We start from the raw sequence: 21,519 nt of genomic DNA, 5'->3' as shown, positions 1-21,519 counted from the left end.
AATCAGTAGTGAAAAATTAAATGTTAAACACAAAAAACGTTGAGACTGAAGGCTAAGTTGAAGAGCATTATGGGAAGGTTTCTACACTGCAGCACAAGCCACACCTGGTATGTGCACACATTCAGTTCCCATTGCCAACCGGACCACAGCTTCCACAGACACTAGCACTAAACAGCACATTAAGAAACGGAGCAGGAGACCTATTGGATGTTGTCCAGGGCACGATGCTTAGCGCCACAAGTTTATGAACAAAAGCCTTCATTTTGTGCTCGTATCACGAGACTATACGTGATCATGATCAGACTTGAGAAAAAGCTCCTGTGAAAATCTACCATTCAAAGTGAGTAAAGCTGTAATAGTGGAAGACTGTTTACTCAGATCAACACTCAGCGCTGGGTCTGTATATTTACATTTCTAGAGAATCCAATTATAGTCGAGTGCTGTGTAGAGGGTTGAGCTTAATCTCAAATGTATAAATGAAGTGAATATTGTGTCAGAGTGTAAAGATAGTGTTAACTTTATTAATAAAGGAGTGCTTCTTAAAAACAAAAAGAGGTATTTAATAAGTAAAAATCTTGCAATTTTATTTGCATATAAAGGCAGCTAAATATATATCACAATAAATTTAAAGAAAAAAATGCATTTCTAAATTTCAATGAACAGTAACTAAGTCAGAAAAAAAGCCCAGTAGCATTTACAGTGGCAAAGTTGAAACAACTATTGGCAACATTTTTTGTGCTAGCAAGATTGCATTTACACACAGTGCAAAATTAGAAAAAAAAAGAAATTAAAAACACAAATACAATAATATTTAAAATTTAAAGGACAACTAAACCTTGTTTAGGCAGGCGTGTAAAAAAAGATTTCAGATAAACAAGTTGTCTCTGGTTCAGTTGGTAACGATTGTGTACAGGAGACTCTGAGGATGTTTATAGTCATTGACGGCGCATTCTGTTCTGAACTTCCTGTTCATCAGAGGAGTGGAATGAAGAAAAAAGGTTCTAGCTTTACAACTTAGTTGTAAATTTACATAAAAAAAATACAAAAACAGCATTTGTGATATTATAACCAGTTGCAATAAAAATGCAAAAAAAAAAAAAAAAATTGTGCAGAAGTTACAGGAGATCGTAGGAGTAAGATTTACTGGTAGCCGAATATGAAATACTTTAGATTCAGCCATAACACTCTGGATCGAGCCCCTGTACTTCACATTTCTGTAAATGCACAATTACGGTTCCGATTCATCACGGAAAATAAATAATGGACTTCCCAGCTCAACCAAAAAGGATCTTCTTTCTCAGAGTATCACAATGTAAAGCTAGTTTAAGGCAGTGTACAATTCTGCCAAAAGAAAGCTTAATTGTCCTGTAAAGCGAACATAACAAATTACAATGGCATTTAACAATGTATCCAGCAAATGCAAACAAAATATAAATGGTAGTTATACAAATTCACAAAGCTTCATAATCTTAGAGATCCGATTTCAACAGCATGACCTTTTTTTTTTCTTTTTCTTTTTTTTTGTTTAAATCTTCATTCTTTTTATTTTTGTACCTGCAGTTTACAAAAGACCAATATTTTGGAAAGAAACATTTAGTAAGATTCTTCTGACTTATTGTTAGAAAAATTGTAGTTTATGGGCCTCCCTGGTGGCATTTCAGGATCCTTGTGGGTTCGGGAGGTCAAAGATGATCGGAGGGTTGGTTGGCTGAAAGCTTACTGTACAGGTGGAGGCATTAATGTACGTTGTGTAACCGTCTGTCATGATGCCGTAACCTGCAGGGAAACACAGGACAAAATCAGCTGCACGGTCAAGAGTTCACACCCGCTCTGCGCTCTCTGCTATGTTGAGATTTGTCCTGCTTTTTTAAAAACTAGGAAGAAGAATTTCCTTTTTTCAGTGTGAAGATTTGATTTATTTTCAAATTAAACAAACCCCCCAAAACTATGATTGTCTATTGTCTAATATGATGGCATGAGTCATTAATAATAGCAATCAAACACACACGTGATATTTAAAAAAGCATTTTACATAAAATCAAAACCAAAACCAAACCAAAATAAATAAATAAATAAACTTAAATGCAATGCTACCAAGCAGTCATTTCTTCATGTGCTTTGTTCATTTCCCCTCTGGGCAAAGATTTTCTTCAATGTTTTTTTTCTAATGATGTTAATTCTATCTTTAATTAAAAAACACAGAAGGCACCAGGGAGGGGACATTTCACAAACACAGTCTGCTGCACGAGGCTCCGTCACAGACGCAGATTAGGCCTCTAAAGCACAGATTATGCCAGACCTCAATATGATATTAATTTTGTGATTTTGTCTTCCTGTTTAATCCTGGTAATGACAGCGGGTTCAGGGAGAACAGCACGGCGCTGCGCTGAGTCTTACAGCTCGGAGACTCAGGCGTTTTTTTTTGTGGAAAACGAAGACAAAGACAGTGCTCCTTGCCAACACCCTTCCCTTAGTGGGCAACTTGAGAATTTGGACTAAATTGATCATGCGGGTAACTGGAAGTACAGATTCTATGAGAGGTGTTGGATGGGTGTTATTTCTTGTAATAAGTATTTTTTTTTTTATTGCGGTATTTGTTTCTAACGGAGACAAAGTGGATTCAAGATAGAATTCGTGTTTTCTCAAGAGCTTTTTTGTGCAATCCTGTTCCAACACACAGTCACATGACTTCAGAAGTCCTGGTAATGTACGAAAAAACATGAAAAAGCAAAATCTTATGCATAATACGGGAATATGTATAGTTCCTACACCTGGGAAAACAAGCCTGCATGGACACATCAAATACATCCTCCTTCCCCATCATAAACGTAAAAGACAATTCAAATGCATTCCACAGTAATCACTGACCTTCGTGGATTCCCCCAAACACATGCAGTTTTGGTCGGACCCTCCTCTGCACCGTGTTCAGCAGCTCCACGCAGCCCACTCTCTGCAGCTCCTTCGGAACCCAGTCTCTGAAACCTGAGGCGAAATCCAATCAATACTGTAATTTTCTCTGTTTGGATAAGGTTTCATCCAGTCAACAGAGCAACAATAACTCACTGGGGTTTCAATTGTCACTACTGCAAATCAAGTTTCTATGCAGCAAAATTATTTTTTTGGCCAAAATTAAAGCAAAAATCGCATTAGAATAGAGCGCTTGAGGAGGGGAAACGAATACTGGAAGAAGACAGATGGACTGAAACTGTTTGTCATCACAATGGCTAAAGAGAGGACAGCTCACCCATACATTTTTACCTCCCATTAATACTTGCTGGAAAGGTTGCTGGAATTACAGACTCGGAACACAAAACTCGGTCAGCTGTCAGCGCGGCCGCCATGTCATATTAATGCAACAGTGGATATTTTTCACAGCAGTTTATCTGACAATAGTCAAACCAAGTTGGAAATACAAATAAGCAGCCTCTCTACAATTACAATATTCACAAGAAAGGAATGATAAAAAAAAACAATGGAAAGATAATTAAAAGAAAAAAAAAAAATCAATTTAGCATGGTAATGAGTTTTCGTAATTAAGCTAATTAAGCTTACCGAGCGGAGGCCCGTGGGTCATGAGAATATCAATGCCCTCTGGGACGAGGTTCCATTTGTCCAATAAAGACTGGCCCCGAGGCAGGTTAAACCCCCATCCATTAAACCAAGGCGTCCTACAGGAAAAGAAGAATCATATATTTAAGATACACACTGATAGGAACAAAAAAAGGTCCCAATTAAATCAAAATGTCGACCAAACCTGCCAATTGCAAATTCTGTACCCAATTCTGGATGGCAGCTCTCGATCTGCCTGGGGCTTCCCGTGAATTCCCAAGGGGCTGCTGCCATCAAGCACCGAGTTTGGAATTTGTGATTGGCAGGTTGGTGCATTAAAAATAATAATTTTGTGAAGACTCAAATTATATCACACATGCAATATAAACGGTAAAGCACTAATTTGAATCCCACTCTACTTCATAATGTGGCAGAACAGAAGTTAAACATCACCCCTGAAAGACAGTATGAGATTCTATATCTACAAGGGCTTCAGCAGAGAAACCTGGAGAAGGACGCAGGTTTCTGTATCGACAAGAAGCTCCTATGATCCACAGAACGACATATTACTGTTACACCCTAAGACACTTGTGAGGTTTTCTGATCGTGTGTAGTGCTTGCATCAGTCTCACGGTAAGTTCTTTATCAATTAGTTTGACAGTGTACTGTACTGCAATCAAATATTTAATCTGAAAAAGAAAGGGATAGCAGTTGAAGACCAAATCATAAAAATGTAGAAATTTAAATAACAATTTTGAAATTATAAATTGTATACTTCCTTGCCTTTGTCTCAAATATAATCATCAGCTACACAAAGAATTGCAAAAGGCAACATATATGCAAGAGCAATAAAAACTTAAAAAACTTGTCTGTATTGTCACATGCTATTTCCGTATAAAGAAATAAATAGGAACAGACATGTAGAGAGCAGTCTGTATTAGTAGTTCTGGTTCGGGTATAACAAACTCAGCATTATGTTTTTTGCCGCATTTAGTAAAACAGGATGTCGCTGAAAGGAGCGGTGGTATTTTGAGTCATTTAGTCTGAGTGTTGTATTGTATTTCACCAGGGGGAAATCAAGTCAAGAAACATCAATAGAGATTGTTACGGTGAAGAATCACTGTATGGGCTGTGCTGAATGGATATCGAGCTACATGGAGGTGTGTTGTGACACAAATTAAAAGGATCCTTCTAGAAAAATATCTTGTGTACAAAACTACTTTGCGGTGTTCCAGAAAAAGTAATATATCACGGACAAACGAAGCTACAGAATGGATCCTAAGAGGTGAAAAAATACCAGGAAGAACACACAGCAGATGTGAAGTTGCTTGAATATCCTGGAAAATTGTAAATTGAAACTCTTGGGGAGGCCTTCTTTCAGCAGTGGATACACACAGCCTGATGATGATGATGATGATGATGATGATAATTTATTATAATTTTAATTTTTGTTTCTGATGTGTTCACATTGAACATTCTAACAGCATCCAAATCAAAACATATACGCAATTCACAAACGCCTACAAATAACACCACTGCAGGATAAAGAAAAGATTAATTGGGTTACTAGATCAGTTTCTAGTTCTTGAATCTGGACAGTTACCAAACGCTGAATATATGAGGACTTAAACAGTTCCTACAAATTTCAATGCCCTTTTTTCAAAAACAAACAACTTTTACAGTTATGTGAAAAATACATTTTTGTTTTCCATGTTTCAACAAAAACAATCTATCACTTACAGTGTATGTAAAATAATCCCCAAGCTTTTAAAAAACAGTAGTTTAAAACAAGGACATTTAAAGTGTATTAGACAGTTTTGTTGCTGTATAGCTAATCTCACGTTTGTCAAAGATGGACCATCAAGTTTAAACGAAATGCAGTTTGCAACTTAATTTTTAGCATTGCAGAACAAGCTTCTGTCGTCTTGCATTGTATTTATGTTGCCCTGGTACTGAACAGAATTGCCATCGTGTTTTATTTGTAGTGTTGTTTGTCTATACTCCTGCAGCAGCTGTGTTGTGGGGAGATGGCCTTCTGTGAACTCGGGAAATCAGGGAAAAAGGGAGCATACAGCTACCCTACCCTACCCTAGACATCCATTAATCACGGAATCAATCAATCAATCAACCAGTCTGGAAACACTAAACTGAAAAATATTCCAAATTAAAGGCCCAGAAAAAAAAGGGGAAACGGAAGAAAATTAACCAAATGACATTCGAATCCTTTCAGGAAAATGAATTAACAGTCATTATGGATCCAGGAATAACAATGGCTCCATTGTCGGAGCTCTCCACTATGAAATATACCTTCTCTGTTCGGTAAGTATTTTATTTTATTTTTTTAACTCGAAAAGATAAATGACCGTCAAACCTCACAAAGGCAATATTGTTTCGTCCGCCGTCTACAATGTGGTCCGAGTACACAGTGCTCTGGTGAGGTTCAAATTCTCTAAACGAGACTCCGAGAAGCCTCCACCATCTGGTCAACGCACCCACGAGGCCAGCAACAGCATTAGATTCTTGCAAAGGGACCCTATTAGCCGACACATTAAAAGGGCGCATCTTCTGGGCTGATTGGAAGGAAAATGGCATTCCACGTAACCGCACCGCACTGACCTCGCATCCCAAACGACTGGCTCCTAATGACTCCTTTCACAGTCACCTCAAACAGGTTAAAGCTACGGCTGCCTTGGAGTTACATGTTAGACAGAATCCATTTAGCCTCATATACAGAATGTCAATATTCAATTAAGCCCACTGCAATCATTAAGGTAGTGTGCATTGTTTATAGCAGTTTTTTTTTTCCTCCCACAGTGAAAATTAGTTAAAGAGAAAACAGACAGGCGAGTAGAAGGGGCTCGAGCCCACGACCGGAGAGCAGACACTGTCTTTGAGGGCACAGACTCTGCCAGAGCTGCCTAGGGTTATTCAAACCAACCTGTACAACGGAAACACAGTGGGCGCACTGCCCCACTTCTACCCACAGTGTGGCGGCTTACAGCTTGTAAACCAGCAAACTGCAGTGTGAGAAAGTTAAGCTGGTGTCAAGTTTTACAGCCCAGTCTTGGAATCAAAAAGGCTGCTCTTTACGCACGGTGCCAGCATCCTTCGTCTCCTTCCAACGAGGACTGGAATCCTTGTAAAAAGACCAATCGGTGAAAATTTAATAGATGCACAATCCCCCCCCCTGCCGCCACCCCCATAATGCTGCTACGGCTCTTTCCGTGCCAAATGAGAAACTGTGTTGTGCTTCTCGAGTACCAGGGGCTTTCTCCAGCTGGAACGTTGCTACCTGTAAGGCTGTAATTAGTCTAGCTGCCAGACAGCACCAGATTACACTGCAGGAACCATGCAGGTCGATGCTGCCTCTCGCCTGGAGAAAGCCAGGGAGGGAGCGTGGGCCAAAGCTCCTTGCCTGATGTGAGCAGCATGTTCCGTCTTTACAGGATTTTCCTACAAACCACCTCGGCTTAACATCTGAAGCGTTTGCGTGGCGAAACCCACCTCTTCAGGCGGAGGAAGTCAAGGAAATGAAGTGAGAAATGGATCATCTGATCTGCTCTTCTGATCTCTTTGATCCGCCTACAATTTTCATTAGGATTTTCTTTTGTGAACAAAATGACCTGTAGCTGAAGAACTCTTCCACCACGACTCCAGACACGGACCAAATAAAGATCGTCGTTAACAGTGGCACACGTAGCATGCTTGCCACTGACCCTAATGAACCGCAGAATAAAGATTTTGAAGTCAAGTATTCGCAGCATAATGCATTTCCCTGATAGGATCGGGAGCTATTCATTTTATATCTGCTCATAATGTCAGCTTTCATTCACGGTGTTCATTTATAGTCCGGGGCTAGGTTTCTCAGCGACGACCACAAAGAGCTCTATTTATCAAAGCTCTTCACTTCAGGGTGCAATTTGAATAATTTCTGAGAGGAAAGCACAGCAGTAACGCTATAAAAATACTTATGCTGACGTGAGACGCCTTTGGTGAATATTCAGAGACATTAAGTGTGTTTGTGTTTCAATTTTTTTTTTCTTTCTTTTCTTTGATTGCTTAAACGTTGTAGCTGATTAACACAAGTGGAAGTAAAAAATGTTACGCTTACTTCTAATCATAAAATTTCTCCTCTCTCTCTCTCTCATATATATATATATATATATATAATGAAATATTACATATATCATTGTGCTTTCCTCTCTCCTTCCCTTTTTTATGATGTTTACAATCATTTAGAATTGGTTTAAGTTTTATTGCTCCTGCAGTGTATATTGAATTATTTCCCCTCTGTAGCTGGCCCTAGGGTTTTCAGTTCAGCAAAAGCAATATTTAAAAAATAAAAATTCGTTCCCTTCTTTGTTGTGTCCATTTATAACCTTTAGTCTGCAATGATGGATGTAGCACCATGGCAGTCATTACAGAAGTGCCATCATATGCATCCTACCAGCATCCAAAATATATAATGCAGGATGTTCTCCAATTACACAACTCAGATGGGCAAACACAAAGTAAATCGCATCTCAAAAGGGTGTCACGAATCTGTTTCGTTGAACCAGAAACGCAAACCCGACTTCTATCTCTCTGTAGACCTGTTCTCCTCAACAGTGGTGAAAGAGTTTGTCTTTCCAGGGTGTAAAAAAATCTGAGGCCAAGTGCAACCCATTACACGACCGAACTATTCATTCTCGACTCACCTTCTTGTCACTGTAGCACAGAGGTCATCTAAAGAGGAGCCTAATTGATCAAGCTGTCAGGACCAATGAGGAGGAGCATGTTAATAGGACTTTTATTTCACCCCTGGGAGAGGCAACCTGACAGAAAACAGTATATATGACCAAGCCTGCTCCGTTTATTAACAGCTCTGAAATCTGTGGTAATAGGAGCCAAGTGGCTTCTCTTTGATAAAGTGCTGATGACTGTGAGACATCTGAGACATTATAAACTTTGGGGGTGATGCAATATTGGGTTGACTGAATACTAACAACTATGGCCAAATTAAATCGAACTGGAACTATGAAGAACGAAATGACAGTTCAGATCTTCAACTGGGCTAAATAACCTAAACCACCTCAACGACCAGATGTTTACACGTATTTATTTATATTTTTTGAAGGACATAAACATTTCTACAAATCACGTTTGCTGGGAAACTACTGCAATACATTTTGGGATTTTGTTTAGCAAGCTGACTGGCTTTCACAGGCTTTCAAAATTCATTATCTTCTTCTGCAGAGCTGGGAATTTTAAATGCACCTTGAGAAGCAGCGACTCCTTAACGATTTTTCCCTGAAGTGTAACATCCTTAGAAAAGCTTCTGAGTGAAGAATAAGAAAAATCCTTTTTGAATGAGAACATTAAAATCCTGCAGCTTAAGCAATAAGTTCTTGCATCTGGGTGATAAATTGACAACTATCTATTATGAATGAATGAGATCCACTGTCTCACGCTCTGCAAAAAGTATCTGGAAGATCAAACAAAAGACCAAACATGGCTTAATGAGAACCTATCGGTAGTAATATCGTTATTTTGATGGATGTTGAATTTAACTCTACAGTCTATACTTTACAAAATAATGAAATTGTATACGCTTTTAATATTTAGCAGCATTGAGCATATGGGATAAAGTACCAAATGCTAATCAGTACACATACCCTATACTTATAGAAATATCTTGTTTTAAGTTACTAATATTACACAATATGCATCTGCATTTTAACATTCTGTTTATAAAAAAATAAATAAGAAGAAAACAATACCACGAACAGTCAGTACCATCCCGACACATTCACTTCACTTCGCCACATCCTTCAGCAGCTCTTGAAATCACGTATGAGAAGGCAACGTGAATAAACAAAGAGGCCTTTACAACAATGCCGGCTCCTGAATGGCAGGAAGGGGAGCCAGACAATGGGCAAGCATGTCCAACAGCCCTCTCTCATGTGGGAATGGGGGAGCCACCTCGGCAGGGAGACTATGGGAATGAAGACTAGCAATTTGTAAATAGTTTCAGAGGACTTTGAAATATGGGCCTTGCAGGAAGGCCAGCTGAAACCTGACTCTCTCAGATAAAAAGGTTGGCCTGGGCATAAAGGCGGCCCTACCTTCTGTCCCCCGTCGCAGAAATGAAAGGAATGGCTCTTGAATAAACACTGCTTGCCCCATTCTGAAGCCGGCGCTCTGGTGCCTATTTGACCTGGAATATCGGTATTGAGTTACCAGACGAACCAAAATAACCGTTAGCCAGTGGTGAACTTGATCCACGAGAACAATGACACACAAAAAAAAGGGGGTCTGACAAGTTAATTCCCCTGCAAATAATTTAATTCACTGAAGTGACACAATGACAAATGGAAAATTCTATCCCCCCCTATTCTCCCTATCCTGTGCCTCCCCTTTAAAATTATACATTTAATTAGATGGTATAATTTTCCCTACTTATGTCATGAGCTTAGATCTTACAGGCATGAGGAGAAACTCTCAAACACAATTGTTGCTTTGTCACAGACATGTTTCTATCTTTCAGCACAGTGAAAAGAAAAAAAAACATGAATACGTTTTAGTAAAATCAGTTTTCTTCACGATTTTGAAAAAGCCACTAAAGAATTAACTTAATTACTGGTGCATATTTTACTTTTCATTTAAAAAGGTTGCATACAAGTCACAGACTAATAATCAGAATCACTTCTCTTTTGATAATATAATATGAAAGAATTAGATGCAACCCTCAGAAAAGGATAAGAAGAACTAATACATAACTTTATATTATAAAAAGCTTAAGTCAAGTATATAGTTACAGTTACAATTCAAGCATTTGCCAAGCACATTTTTTAAATGATGACATCAAGTTGTCTGCTCCACCACACTATTAATTACATAACTGAAACTAATTTAATAATGGAAATAAGAATCATAATGCCCATGTAGCCTGTAAATGTGATATCTTACTTGGAAGAAAGATGAAACTCACACACAGTGGAAAAACATTAAAGGAGGTAACAAAGGAAACGGCCAAAGAGAAAAAAATTACATAAATCTCAGATATCGGACTTCTTACACTTATGTTACACTTCTTATATAAACCAGCAGTATTTAAAACAGACTCTCACGAACCACAAGCAGAACTGTTAACGGTGATTTGCGAGATGCCAAAAGCCAGGTTTCTCTACATTGCTGTGGTCAAATATCACCTGTGTGAGGAGACTCTAGCTGCTAGAAACTCCTCACACAGGTGATATTCGACCACAGCCAGAGTCTAGCAGGGGCAAGTGTGCAAGTTTACATGAGGTCCTCCTCAGACAACAACTGAACACATTACATTCTAGTGACAAGAAAAACTAGGATTCCTTCTGTCTAACAATCGCCAACAAAGCAACTCATTCATTTAAGGCAAAGAAAAAACAAGCCAAAAAACAAAACAAAACAAAAAAGGTCGGGTTTTTCTCCGTTCTCCCGTGACCTGGGCAAACCTGTACATCTTTTACAGGAGACAGGAAGTGGACCCACAAAATTGTGTAATCAGACTCTTTAGTTGTTGTTGCCATTCTAGATTTGAATTGTGATTCTGTCCTTTGACATGGAGCCAGTGAAAATGAAATACATTTTTTTTTGTATGAGTCTCTTCATGACCTGGACTGGACCATCTATCCACTCAATATTGTTTACAGATGGAGGGGGATTGCTGGTGGAGGTTTAGGCACCCTTGAACAGCGTGCCTGTAGGTGTGGTACAATTTAAAAGCCTTACTCGGCCACAACATCATCTCTTAAGGTTCTCTGAGCTTTCAGAGTAGAGTACCACACAGATGTATCACAGTTTTCTAAATTATAAAAGCACTATTCACTGTGGAATAAGGAAAACAGACCTTGGGAAGCAGACATAAAGCGGGAGGAGGAATGCAGATTTTATAGTTGTCTCTCCCGGCTTTGTGAAAAAGAGTCTTTGTTGTCGTTTATCACTGGATAGCGCATGAGAGGAACTATGTTCTGTGCCAGAAATTAAAAACATTAATACAATTTGACCAAAAAGCCACTAAAATTTCAGAATATAGAACCCAATTAATATTGAAATACCCATCCTCAACAATTTCCCCAATGTCTGAAATTCAGGTTAATAAAATCTATAAGCTCTGCAGAGCGCATGGAGGTCAAAGTCAAAGAAAGCAAAAGTTTTAAGTGGCCTCTCATTTGTATAGGTTTAGACACACAAAAAGCATCAGTTCTTGCTCATTTCTTGGTAAGAGTTCTCTGAAGTTGAACTGAAAGGACAGAAGAAAGGCTAAGGATCAAATGATCAATTATATACATTTACATATTATAAACACAGAAACTGAAAATACAACGTAAGCACCATTACTCACAAAAGGAAGTTCTAGGCTTTTGTGGAATAACGAAACAATATTCAGAAATTGAACAACCTGCTGTCTTCACAAGAGATACAAACCCAACACTTTGGATACCCTGAAAAGTATATGCAACAAATATTTCTCCTGGCAAGACTCAATAATTGAATGCTGGGTCAAATGCCAGGTTCTTGGTATTCACATGAATGTTAGTTCAAGGTTTAGTCGTAAAGGGGCACAAATGAAAAGAACGAGCTCTATAATAGTTTCTGAATAGTGCGAATCTTTCTCTAGGGCCTGTACAATTAAACATCTCTTCATACGTCCAGTGCTGCTCAATGGCTGGCTCAGAGTGAAGGCAAAATGAGGCATTGGTAGAAGTTGCACACAAAGAAAGAAAAGATGTCATGGTTAAAAAAAAAAAAAAAAAAAGGAAAAACATTTTAGGCAGCAGGAATGAAAGATGTATTTATTTATTCGTTTTGCAAATAACTTGATCTTGACATTAATGTTTAAAAACATGTTATTGAGACCTTAAAAAAACATGCCTTTTGGAAAATCTACACCAAGCTTAATTAAATGCCAGCCATTCAAATCCATTCTACTGTGGGTGTTTAGTAAAGTTGACTATTTATTTAACGTATCAAATTGCTGACCAATTAATCCGACACATAACAGGCTAATTTTGTTTCTTTGCCCATTTTGTTTGTTTGTCACAGTCTAACATTTTTAAATCATATTTTGTTCAAAAATGGTAAAACTAAACTAAACTAGTAACCTATGCTGGAGACCCCAGTCAACTACCCACTTTGACCATTAAAACCAGCAGTGTTTTATCTCCATTATCATCATCGGAAGGGATTTCAGGGGCGAAAAAATCCTTCCTTTGGTAACTTGTATCTCCAAACAGCTAATCCATTAAGATATTTTGAACCCTTCTGTGCTGTGCTATTTTAACTGTCTGGAGGACAGGAAGGAACTGATAAAAATAAGATTACAATGCTTTCACAGACAAACAGCCAGCCACTGGGGGCTGTCTGATTGTGATTGATAACTGAATAAATATACAACAGAGTGCCCACTTTTCAACACGGCCCCAGATATATGAATGGGTATAATCTTTCACCAGCACCAGCATTTGCCTTGACTGTTGTGCACCTTTTTCAATAAACCGCGAGCGCAGCTTTTGTCTGTAGCTGTCTTCACTTTATTATCTGTCTCTTTAGACATCCCGATTTCATTTGGCTGTCATTAGAACCTTGAGCTGTAAAGGTCAGAGGTCACACCTTTGGCTGATCATCTGCAAAAATAAATGCATACACGTAATAATAATAATAATAATAATAATAATAATAATAATAATAATAATAATAAAAAAAGTAATACCGGAGAGGCTAGAAATAAAAGGTCAGATGAATCAACTAAAAAATGATTTGGGGAGATTCATGAAGTGGACTAAGCTGAACAGTTTAATAAATGCTTTGCAGTCTTTGTAATAACAACCCATGCGAAAGGTAATGTTACATTTTGACGGTCTTTTGTTTAGAGGCAAGATGTTGTGTTCTGTAATATTGCAAAACAAGGTGTATGCTTTTAAAAAGAGATTAATTTTGGTTCTCATTTACTTGTCGATCCAGGTTTAAACTACAAGGTATTAACAGTGAATTACTACCTTCAAAAAAACGTTCTCCTATAATTGAAAAATCCAGGACTTAATGACATCTGTTCTATTGACAGTGACCACTGCCTTTACAAATAGGGTTCCTTGAAAAACATGAAGGGTTATAAATGCTAGCAATAGCCTATCAAAGACATAAATAGCCTTCTTATATTAAAACTACAAGGCATCCCTATTGAAACAGATAGGAAAGAGCATGTGTGCAGTCAGTGGACAGAGCTAACGGGTGCACTTGCTCATGTCCCATCTCCTCAAGAAAAGCTTTCCAGGGAGCGACACACCTGACCTTCTAAATACATATAACATTCGGGTTGTTCCTGGGAGCAGGAATAGCAGACCCTGTGTTTAGACTTTACACTAATTTACTAAGATATTTAAAAAACAACAACAACAAAAGAGCAACACCGATAAACACAGTAGACTCAAACCAAAGGGATGAAGACAAAGAATGTGTCTAATTCGAGTGCTGTTCATACTTTCTGGTACAGACCAGACAGAACTTTTTTCGTGTTTATTTCCTCCACTTTGGCGTGTTATACACGGTGTCAAAGCGTCCGAGGTCCTCAATCTCAGACATGAACTGTGCAAGTCTCTTCAACACACGGCACATATTGTGCGGCATTCTGCGGATGAGTCTTAGTGTAGTTTATCTATATTTTATGCCCTTCACCTCCCACGTGTCCAAGACTCCCTTCGGAAACGGCACAGTAAACCTGCAGCACTTAGCCCAGCACCTGGAAGTCTCCCTGCCCGGCGTTTTTTAAGCTGCAGAAGCACTTAAATTCCTAACCTTTCAACTGAACTCGATGGAGAATAATGGAGTTGGGGACGATTATCTGCGTTTTCAATTGCCCTTTCTCTCACTGAAATGGTATACTTGTGGAAGTTATTTATAAAACAGTCTGCTTTGCTAATGCACAGGTCCCATCCGTTTTTATGGCTTTTTTTTTTTTTTCAACAAAAGGTTATTTGAATATTTCAATATTTACCTGCCAGTAACCTAATGCAGACTAAGAAGGAAGGGCATAAATACACTGTGCCTGAGCTACAGATACAATTGATTTAGAATAAAAGAATAACTGATACAATTATAAAGGAACATAATTAAATATATATAATAATTTAATATATAAATACAAAATTAAATAAAACAGGTGTTTTACCCAGGCTGCACACAAGCTGCTACCAAAATGACTACCTACAGATTGTGTGTGTGTACTTTTCAAATTAGTTTTTATATTGGCTTTTGTTTTTTTGTGGTTTTGGACAGCTGGCTGGCTGTGGGCACCTCATGTCTAGCCTTTGCATCCTGCTGTGCAGATTTTGTTAGGTATTTCATTAAACTCGTGCCAGTTCAGAAAAGGGATCACACTTATTTGATCTGATCTGCAGGGTAACCCCTTATCTGTCACATTTACAGTTAATTGCTATCATTATTAGTAGTAGAAGTAGTAGTACTTAATAATAATAATAATAATAATAATAATAATAATAATAATAATATTATTATTATTATTATTAATAGAGACCACTAAGAACATTTGTATTTTCATTGTATGTAAATCTCTAAGTGCTCTAAAAACTCAACAAAGAATTTATATTTAAATTACTCCATATAACCCTGACTTGTATAACAAACCACTTAACATTAATTCGTAATGGGCACAACACTGTTTGTTTCACAGGTCATTAAATTTATGTAGCAGCATAATGCTCATTAAATCAGTTTAGGTTTTCTATAATAAGCTAAATGATCTTGGCTGTAATATACCAGAGAAACTCTCCTGCAGCCGACCCAAGACTTTACTGAAGCTTACAGCACAGTTTCAAGTGTTTATGAACTATCCGCCTGCAAAACAATGTCAGCCAAAATAAATGAAGAGGTTATTTCATAATATGGGTATAGAGAGAAGTAAAATCATTAAGTAAAAGCTTATCTATGCTATTGTTCTTTTAATTGCTAAGCATTATACATTTACAGTCAATTAAATTGTCATATATAAAATAATAAATGTTTAAAGTCCAGATAAATAAATGGATACATCCTAAAGCAAAAAAATACTCCAATTCACGTGGATAAGCTCCTCCTGTTACCCACCATCTTCTTTAGAAATGATTCGTAACACAGATGGTTGGAAAAGTCTACACAATAACAAATGACAAAGCAGACCTGACAACATCCCACTATTAAAGCGAGTGCAATTCAAATAAAGCTTTGCCTGTTTTCTATGGAATCTGCGTACTGTGTGTAAAGGGAGGCCCTCTCTCAGCACTGCTACAGTTCAATCGTCTGCAAAATGGTGTATTTTGACTACAGGCGGCACATACCGATTAAGGGTGCTGTGCTAGATTGGGATCTGGAGAGTTTAGGAGACAAGGCAGGCTAATTAATGCCGACATGCCACTGCTCCTTCGGGTCAAAGGTCAGGCTGCAATCACTGACATAAGCAGGTAGCGTCTGGAAAAGGGTTATAAACCCCCCTACGGCTCAAGAAACAAAGTCACAACGTTCGACTGCGCTTTCACATAGACAGCGATGCATGTTTTCTCCGGTTAAGGAGGAGAAACAAGTCAAGACGCTCGATTAATAGAGCACAGAGTGTACCTGCATAAAAAACAGCATCTAACTAAAAGATAATTGACCAATGAAAGCCTTCTAATAAAGCCTTAATGTACAAACTATTTAAATTGCAAGGGTAAACTTGAACTCCTGAAATCTGTGTTTATGTGGCCTATGCAATAATAGAAAAATGTAAAGGCTAAATTTAAGAATTCACAGAATTTAGCTCCCCCCCCAAACCATAACTCAAAACATTCAATTGGTCCCATGACATTTTATTTTTGATATAGTGTGGACAGCATTTTGACCTTCAGCAAAGTAGACTTGCGATACACTTTACATGCTAGGTCTGTGAATATTGCTTAGGCTACCCTTTCCTTTAAGAGCCAACTGCTTCTTCAATTGTTTTAACGCCCTCTACATAACAGAGGACTTGTCTTCTCTCTTGGCCATGCCTTAGAGATACAAACATTGTACCTTGACACGGGGCACTTGTGGAAGTAAGATATTGTGTTTCTAGCTGCAGGCATATAGTCTGCTCTTTTGTGGGATTCTTTCAAATGTGAATATGCAAATACATGGTCATTTAACCAGAGAAAACAACCAAATTCAAAGGGGAAAACAATCCAGGAACAAAATCCATAAACCCTGGCACTGTCTCTGCTGAAAGACAGAAAAAAACTGCATCTAACAGCAATTTATCATTCCTTGTTTTTGAGTGTAAGAAAAAAAAAAAAAAGAAATCTCCATAGGGGCTCTTTCATGATGGCATATCCATCATTTACCATTACGATCAAAAAGATAACCTCATCTACACCTCTGACACGGTGACAGCATCAATCCCTGTAGGGACGGCTGAGCTCTTGCAGACCGAGCACGGAGTCTCTTAAGTCCTTAAAACAGAATCCGTCTGATCAAAAACATTTCCATAAAGTACACCGTTCCTATAGATACAGGGTCATGTCAACACGAGGTGAGGCAAGGATGCGCCTCTCAACGGTGATTTTAAGGTAATGAGTCAGTTTGATGTTTCATTTCACAGTAATTCTAAACTGCGTTCTCCATACTTGAACATCCTGTCAGCCAAAGGAGACCCAAAGCATTGGTGCTGGGATCATTCATAATTAAACCCGCCATACCACCTTAAATCCACGGGTCTGCCATGTAAATGCGTTTCTCCTTTTTCTGAAGTCTCAACCTATAAATCAGCTGGTAATCAAAGCTTCTGCTTACGCATGAATGATCTTTAAACATACAAATCGGCCAATGTTCTCATTTGTCAAAATCCTGTCAGCTGCAAAGTAGTTTTATGAATGCTTTTTTTTTTTCTTCTTCTTCTTCTCCCCACCCAGACAAATTTTTCGCAGTGCTGCAGTGGCTGTAGAGGTCACCATATTCTTGAGATTTGCCTAATAACAATTAATTAAAAACAAGTTTATAATTAATGCCATACTTAAATCTGTATGAGCAAAAACTACAGAATTAGAATTAGTTCCACATCCATCTGAGAAAATGGCTCTAAATTCAGGATTCAGTCCTACTGTTGCCAGTTTTGTTTCCCCCCTTCTTTGTTTAAGTCATTTAGTTTAAAATGCAAAGGTCGACGGATGTTTCTAAGCACGACATAGACATCGTATTTCAAATAGAAAAAGAACAGGGATATGTGAATGCAGTTCTTTTAGATTTTCTACCCCCTCCTGCATGCAAGGTGGGGGAGGGGTTAATCGAGACGCATCTCTATTGACTCTCAACTTCAATTAATCACGCTGGTTGTCCGTGAAATAGAATATTCCTCTTACACAAGCCAGGTAGGATCTGGTGCACAATGCCTGGGAATGCTCACAGGACGGGGCGTGGGTGCTGCGTTCTGTCACACTATACAGAACACAGTGGCAAATCCATCATTTACACCCCTGACTCAGGCAGTGAAACCCATTCCAGATCAGGCTTCTTCTCGTGTCTACAGGCTCCATAAAGTCTGTATCAACTCAGGCTTGATAAATCCATCTGTAGATGTAACAGACCTCCATTTAGGGGAAGGCCACACTGTAGTAATTTCAGCATGCTTTCTGAAAGGCGACGGAGAAGCCGGAGCGGAGCGGGTGAGATGCAACTCTTTACCTGCTAATGCCACGGCTTGTTTATAATCTAATGAGCACCTCGAGAGCCACAAATCCTGCACAGGCAGTCTTTACATTTTTTCTGCTGATCAATGTGCAGATTTACTGAGCGGCAGCCGTGCATCCCAGCCGCCCAGTGTGAGGATGCAGCCGGCGAGGATTAGACAGAATGGCGAGGAGCTAGTTGTCATGTAGACAGTCCCTGGGATTTGCACATTACCGAGTGGGAGGCCCGAAGCCAAGACAAACGAAATAGGAACCTGGCGCCTGCAAATTAAAGCACGTTATAAAGACATGCATATTTATTTAATACTGTCATACAGGCTTACATTCTTCGAGTGCTGCATGCCCTGTCCACGGCCAATCAGGTGTCACATACCAAACACACAACCTAGAAAACTGCCTGAACAAGAGAGATGCACAGAAAAAACTATAAAAGATGTTATGGTAAAGCCTGTAAGATAATCCTTTTTTATTAAACAAGAATTTTTTTGCCCCTTCACATTCCTAGTACGAACATTTTAAGAATAAAGGGTTCTCAAAGTGCTTTACATTGCAGGCTGCGCAACAAAGACCTCAGTTGTTCACGAATTGTTAGGAACACAATAATGTTAAACTCAATAAAAGCCTCGGAGCTGTAAACTCGTTTGTAATTTCAGAGCTGGGGCAGTGGCAATGCCACACTACTTCTCTATGGGAACAGGAACAAAACCCTTTATATAAAAGCGGTAATCTATGGGCCTGCCCAGCGTGCCATTACCTCACTTCAACACAAATTAAACTGCAATCACATGACTGCAGTCCCAACCCGTGGGGAAGACAGGAAGCATGTACTTTAAAATAAAAGATCAGGGCACAGGACTGTCCCCATTCCCCCTGGTCCAGCAGTGGCCTGCTTGTGAGGTGATGGGAGGGAGGGGGAAATAGAATAAAATAAAGCAAGATTATCTGAAGTATCTGGATATAACACGCTGTCAGGGTCTTTAGCTAATGAGCAAGTCAAGTCAATTCCCACCTTACGATAAAAACAAACCAGCAAAACTCTGTGTAATACTTTTGTTAGCAGTTTTATAATCTGTATGAAGATTAATTCAAATAGGAATTAAAAAATGAATGAAATCATAGAATAGTACTTTCTGTAAAGTGTGAACTGTTTCCTACCATGAATTAATTAAATTTAGAAGAGTCTTTATACTCCTTGTCTCTTGCAAACAAAAACAGTCGATTAAGGCACCGTCTCTGCGATTCAGAACGAGGGAACATGGAAGTGCGCTGACCTCGGGGCCGTCTCTCAGATAAAGGTTGTGAGCCGAACAGAGTCCAGCCGCAACTCTGCTTTTCAAGGGGACAGAAAGGTCACCTCTTGTTTGTGTCTCTCTTTTTTTCTCCCTAACAAAAGGGGCAGGATATTTCTGAACAATGACCGCTTCCTGTTTGACTGGATGTGGATTTTCAGTGGTCGTGACAAAGGACTCTTTACAGAAACGAGTCTCTAATCTATAATGTTAAATAAATTTGATCTTTCCAGGCAACATTGCTTATGTGTATCCAAAATAGCTTTTAAAAAATAAAGAATAAAAAACACACTATAGCAGAAAAGAAAAAAAAACAACCATGATGCAATGGCTCCATCTGAACACCAGGCCAGACAGCTCAGCAGAAACCTGTGTATGATGTCTCCCTAAAAGAGGGAGTTTTCAAAAGTGCCCTTAATGCACATTTTTAAAAGCATTAATAGCACAGAATTCCTTTCCCGTTCTCCAAAGGGTTTAAACACGCCTCCTAATGGGTGTTATTTACAACAAGCACTGTATTTATAGGTTTATATAAAATATCACTTGAATATTTTCACAGCTAAGGCCAATTTTAAAATATACAACGGTATCTTCGCTATATGACTTACTATTAATAATCTAACTTCACTGATTCGCAATTCCCTGGCGAGAGTGGTATATGCTGTAGCTGAAGAGGAGCTTGAAATGTATTTTTAAATAATTTTGATGATTTTTGCTTGGGGGAAAAAAAAAAGCTTGTTTGTTGATGTGATACAGCGACATTCGCTAGAAATAATAATTCCGCGAGTCTCCTGAGGGATATCTACTCCCTGAAATATCTGCAGGACAAGTGATAAATAAATAAAATAAATACCTTTCATTCAGTCCATATAGAAAAAAAAATCTATTAACAGGGTTATGGAGGCTATAATTAGCTTTGTGGAAGAAAGCTTCCAAGATTTTCAGAAACAAAATACTTCACAGTGGCAGCCAGATGCACTCTGGGAATTCCATTGTCGTTTTGCCCTGGCAGAATGAAAATAAACAATGCTGTCATTCCCAGAGGAGAGGAGAAGTCTGCTCGGCTTTCCTTGAACTTGAGTCGTACATTTCCTCAGCCACATATGATCAGCGCAGGCACAATGACACTCTGGTTGCTACAAAAGCAGAGGTCATTAGGAAGGGAAAAATTATGTGAATGCTATACATTTCATCATCAGAACAGCAGAGCAGAAAAAAATAAAATAAAATGTACGTTTACCATCACTGAGGAAATACTTCATTGATCAAAGATCTTTGGTTTCTTCTCTACTTAAATCCTATACCAGGAAGAAACCCAGGTAAATAAAATGTCATCTCCAAGGGTTTCCAAATGACATAGAGCTTATATGCATCAGCATATTACAGATTCTGTTAAAATCTAGAAGAATTAAGACACACGGATGCTAAGAATGGGTTAATATTGTTGGTGGACAACTTTCCAAATTCTTCACATTTTACTTATTACTAAAAACCTACAACAACAAAAATAGAACAGTTCTCAAAAACAGACTGTTTGTAATTTGGTGTACAGATTAATTGCAGCCCCTTACTTATTTATTTCAGATAAAACTTCAGATCAGATCCGAGGACTGGTATCCATAAGTGCAGCCACGGTCCGAGTAGTTAATGTGTAAAGTAGGTGAAAGGTTAACTAGTCTTCGGTCAGACTGGTTTGCCCACGTTGCCTGCTGAACTGACAGGCTTTGTGGAGCAGAGTAACAGGGGATTTGATTGCATAATTGCATGAACTCTGCCCAGGAGTAAGTGCGTCTCGGCACTTGGCGACTAACCCGAGTAATAACATCCTGCAGGCCTGAAAGAGAGCTGGCGTTCCCGCGAGCAGGCAGCTGTTTACAGTTCAGCAGGGCTATTATAAACTTCTCTGCACGAAGCCGGCACAGAACGAGCAGCTCCAACCAGCACTGGGCTTGGGAGTATTTCCCTGCCCGCCCGGG

General features: G+C 38.7%; 1 protein-coding gene across 3 annotated transcripts in view; it reads right to left on the bottom strand.

Moving 5' to 3' along the window:
• Nucleotides 1-558: 558 nt before the first annotated feature.
• LOC136747580 (metallophosphoesterase MPPED2) overlaps nucleotides 559-21,519 on the bottom strand; it is a 48,936-nt gene continuing 27,975 nt past the window's right edge. For all 3 annotated transcript variants that reach the window (XM_066700519.1, XM_066700520.1, XM_066700521.1), the window contains exons 5-7: nucleotides 3,553-3,668; nucleotides 2,869-2,982; nucleotides 559-1,776 (exon numbers count right to left, since the gene is read on the bottom strand). In XM_066700519.1, the coding sequence (XP_066556616.1) occupies nucleotides 1,658-1,776; nucleotides 2,869-2,982; nucleotides 3,553-3,668 (349 nt within the window). In that variant the 3' untranslated portion in view covers nucleotides 559-1,657. The remainder of the gene's footprint in view (nucleotides 1,777-2,868; nucleotides 2,983-3,552; nucleotides 3,669-21,519) is intronic.

The sequence above is a fragment of the Amia ocellicauda genome, chromosome 4 (genome assembly GCF_036373705.1).
Source record: "Amia ocellicauda isolate fAmiCal2 chromosome 4, fAmiCal2.hap1, whole genome shotgun sequence".
NCBI classification, from domain to species: Eukaryota; Metazoa; Chordata; class Actinopteri; order Amiiformes; family Amiidae; genus Amia; species Amia ocellicauda.
The sequence above is the reverse complement of the archived record's forward strand: the minus strand, read 5'-3'. Positions and strand labels throughout refer to the sequence as shown.